The 2,488-nt window shown below is 46.9% G+C and overlaps 1 protein-coding gene across 1 annotated transcript in view; it reads right to left on the reverse strand.

The window, feature by feature from the left end:
- The window catches only part of CSRP3 (cysteine and glycine-rich protein 3 (cardiac LIM protein)), a 6,568-nt gene extending 4,284 nt beyond the window's left edge, over nt 1-2,284 (reverse strand). The window contains exon 1 of the mRNA XM_010143150.1: nt 2,153-2,284. Coding sequence (XP_010141452.1) covers nt 2,153-2,264 — 112 coding nt within the window. The 5' untranslated portion in view covers nt 2,265-2,284. The remainder of the gene's footprint in view (nt 1-2,152) is intronic.
- Nucleotides 2,285-2,488: the final 204 nt, after the last annotated feature.

Here is a 2,488-nt window from a genome sequence, read left to right on the forward strand (position 1 = left end):
CTGCAGCTTTAGTTCTGTCAGCGGGTTGTGTAGAGGGTGGAAATAATTTGCAAGGACTTCATAGTTAATAAAAATAAAGCAAGGGGCTTCTGTAAATGTGTGAACCTGATCTCGTCGTGCTGCAGTCTCTTCTGCTTTGAGGAGGTAATTATGTTTGCTGAGGGAGTTAAGGGACCATGGAAACTCTACCAGCAGATAAAGCGTTTCTATTTCTGGCACCTCAGGGATAGAGTATCAATTCACCACAACAGATGGAGCAAAAGCCCTTGAAGTGCTATTGTTAAATAACTTTGGGACCTGTCATCTGCCAACAGACACTGCTCACCAGCCGGCGCGAAGGAGGTTCGGGCTGATGGCGTGAGGTCCTGCCAAATGTCCCTCACAGCTGCTGGCGGGGAAACAAGGTAGGTCGAGAGCCGCCCGCTCGGGAGGGAGGGTGTCTTGGAAAGGAGTTTCTATCCCCTAGTTTTCGTAGGGAAAATGATGGAGTGGAGAGAGGTGAGCGAGGGACTCACGCTGATTCTTTGAATTGTTTATAATTTTGCCCAAATGGAAGTTTTTGGTTGGAAAATACCGGTGTGTTTTGTGTGTCTGGTCAAATAGAGTGTAAACCATAAAATGTATTTTAAATATATTTACTACAAAAATATAGAAAAGCTCAGCCAAGCAGGTTGACTCTTTCCATACCTGAGATGAGGTCAGGGAGGATCGTTTGTCCTCTGCTGAGAAATGAAATCCTATAATTGGTTCACTGGAAAGCCCATGAACGTGATACATGATCCCGAGTCGTCCAGAGCCGCTGATTAGCGTGTGTGGATCATGGGAGAAGTAAAGCCAATTAACATATTTCTCGTATGCCAGCTGGGCTTAGATGCATCTTCAGGTTTTGACCTTAAACGTACTTCTGCTGGGAATACATGTTTTTCCTATCTGACCTTTTAATAATTTAGTTCAGTCTTAAAACTGAAATGATATAATAAAAAACCTTCACACCCCCAAACCCCCAAATCCAAACAAAGAAAAACCCCACAACAAACCGAACAAACAGTTGGCAGAGTTCATGGGGGTGTTGTTTGTGACGAATCACTTAAAATCCGTTGTGCTACGACCAAAGCTTGAACTCGCTCCAGTACGAGGTGGGAGAGGGGTGTTATTAACTGTGTCCTGTTAGGACAGCTCTTTATTCTTATTAGACACTGGAGAGTCTACTCTTCCGTTGTCTTCTGCTGTGTCATTTTCTAGCACTTGATAAAGCACAAGCTCAGCTAAAGGTTCTCTCGTAGTGACCACGTTCACGTCCCTCTCCCTGTATAATAAGGTAATAGCTATACGATGAGGTAATTTTTCTCTAATTCTGGTATTAGTTGTGGTGGCAGCGCATGGAAGCGGGAAGGAGTCTCTGGTTTCCACACACCGGAGGTTTTTACCATTCGGTAAGAACTGGCTGAAGGTTGCCAATTAACTGGAAGCTTTTTGAGGGCTTTTTTTTTTCTTCCTCAGCCTTTTAGGCGTGACTTGCAGGGCACTTGGAGAAAAGCGTGTCCTCTCATCTGAGCCTGCGTAACGCTGCACCGTGTCCTTTAAGCAACCTCATGCCTCCGAACGAGAGCTCTCTGTCCCGCCGGGAAAGGAGGGTGAAAAACTGGGGTCAGGGCTTCGAGGGTGAAATTCACTCTGTGAAGGTCTGTCTCGGGAGTGCTGTTCTGGTTTTTCTAGACTTTGTAACCTGGAATAAGCTATGTTGTGGGACGGAAGGTGGGGCTTCTTGGAGATGGACCTGGATACCGTGATTCTGCAGCACTCTAGTGTCCCTAAGCAAACCGGTTTCATCGCTGGGTTTCTGGAGAGGGCTGACCAGGATCCCTCTCGCTGTGCTGCGCTGCCGGCAGGATGGATAAATGCCAGCGCCCTCTGCTTCGGGCTCTCCCCGCAGCGAGGTGCGTAAGTTTTATGAAACTTGCCCTGTGTGATACCCGGGGTGATGCTGGCTGCTCTGCCGGGGGTTGGAAAACCTGCTCTAGATGTCTCGTGAGCAAACAGGTTGAATTAGGGGAACTACGAGGCATGCAAAATAACTCAAAAATAAAATTACTGGCTTTAATGGAAGGTTTAGCCAGAGCTGTGGGAAATCTGTGAAGTTAAACCAGCTTACTGCAGAGGAAGCATGTCTTGTGAAAACTCCTGCCGTTGCACTGGATTTCCTCGGCATGGTACACGGTCTTCTCGCAGGCGCCGCACTTGGCTCCACCTCCCCAGTTCGGCATCCTTGTATCTGAAGGACAACCCAGAAAATCAGGTTACATAAATAAACAGTCAGTAAACAGCAAATAAAAAGTTAATTATTTTAAACCCAGCAGTTTGATTTTTATTTTATTTTTAGTATTTTCCCCCCTCTCCAGTCAGCTGCTGTTGCACACCTGCAAGATACTCTATAGCTGTGTGGTGGCAGGAACGTGTCCTACCCGCGGGTGAGGTGCCGGCCTGGTGT

Source organism: Buceros rhinoceros, unplaced genomic scaffold (genome assembly GCF_000710305.1).
Source record: "Buceros rhinoceros silvestris isolate BGI_N320 unplaced genomic scaffold, ASM71030v1 scaffold30910, whole genome shotgun sequence".
Taxonomy (NCBI): domain Eukaryota; kingdom Metazoa; phylum Chordata; class Aves; order Bucerotiformes; family Bucerotidae; genus Buceros; species Buceros rhinoceros.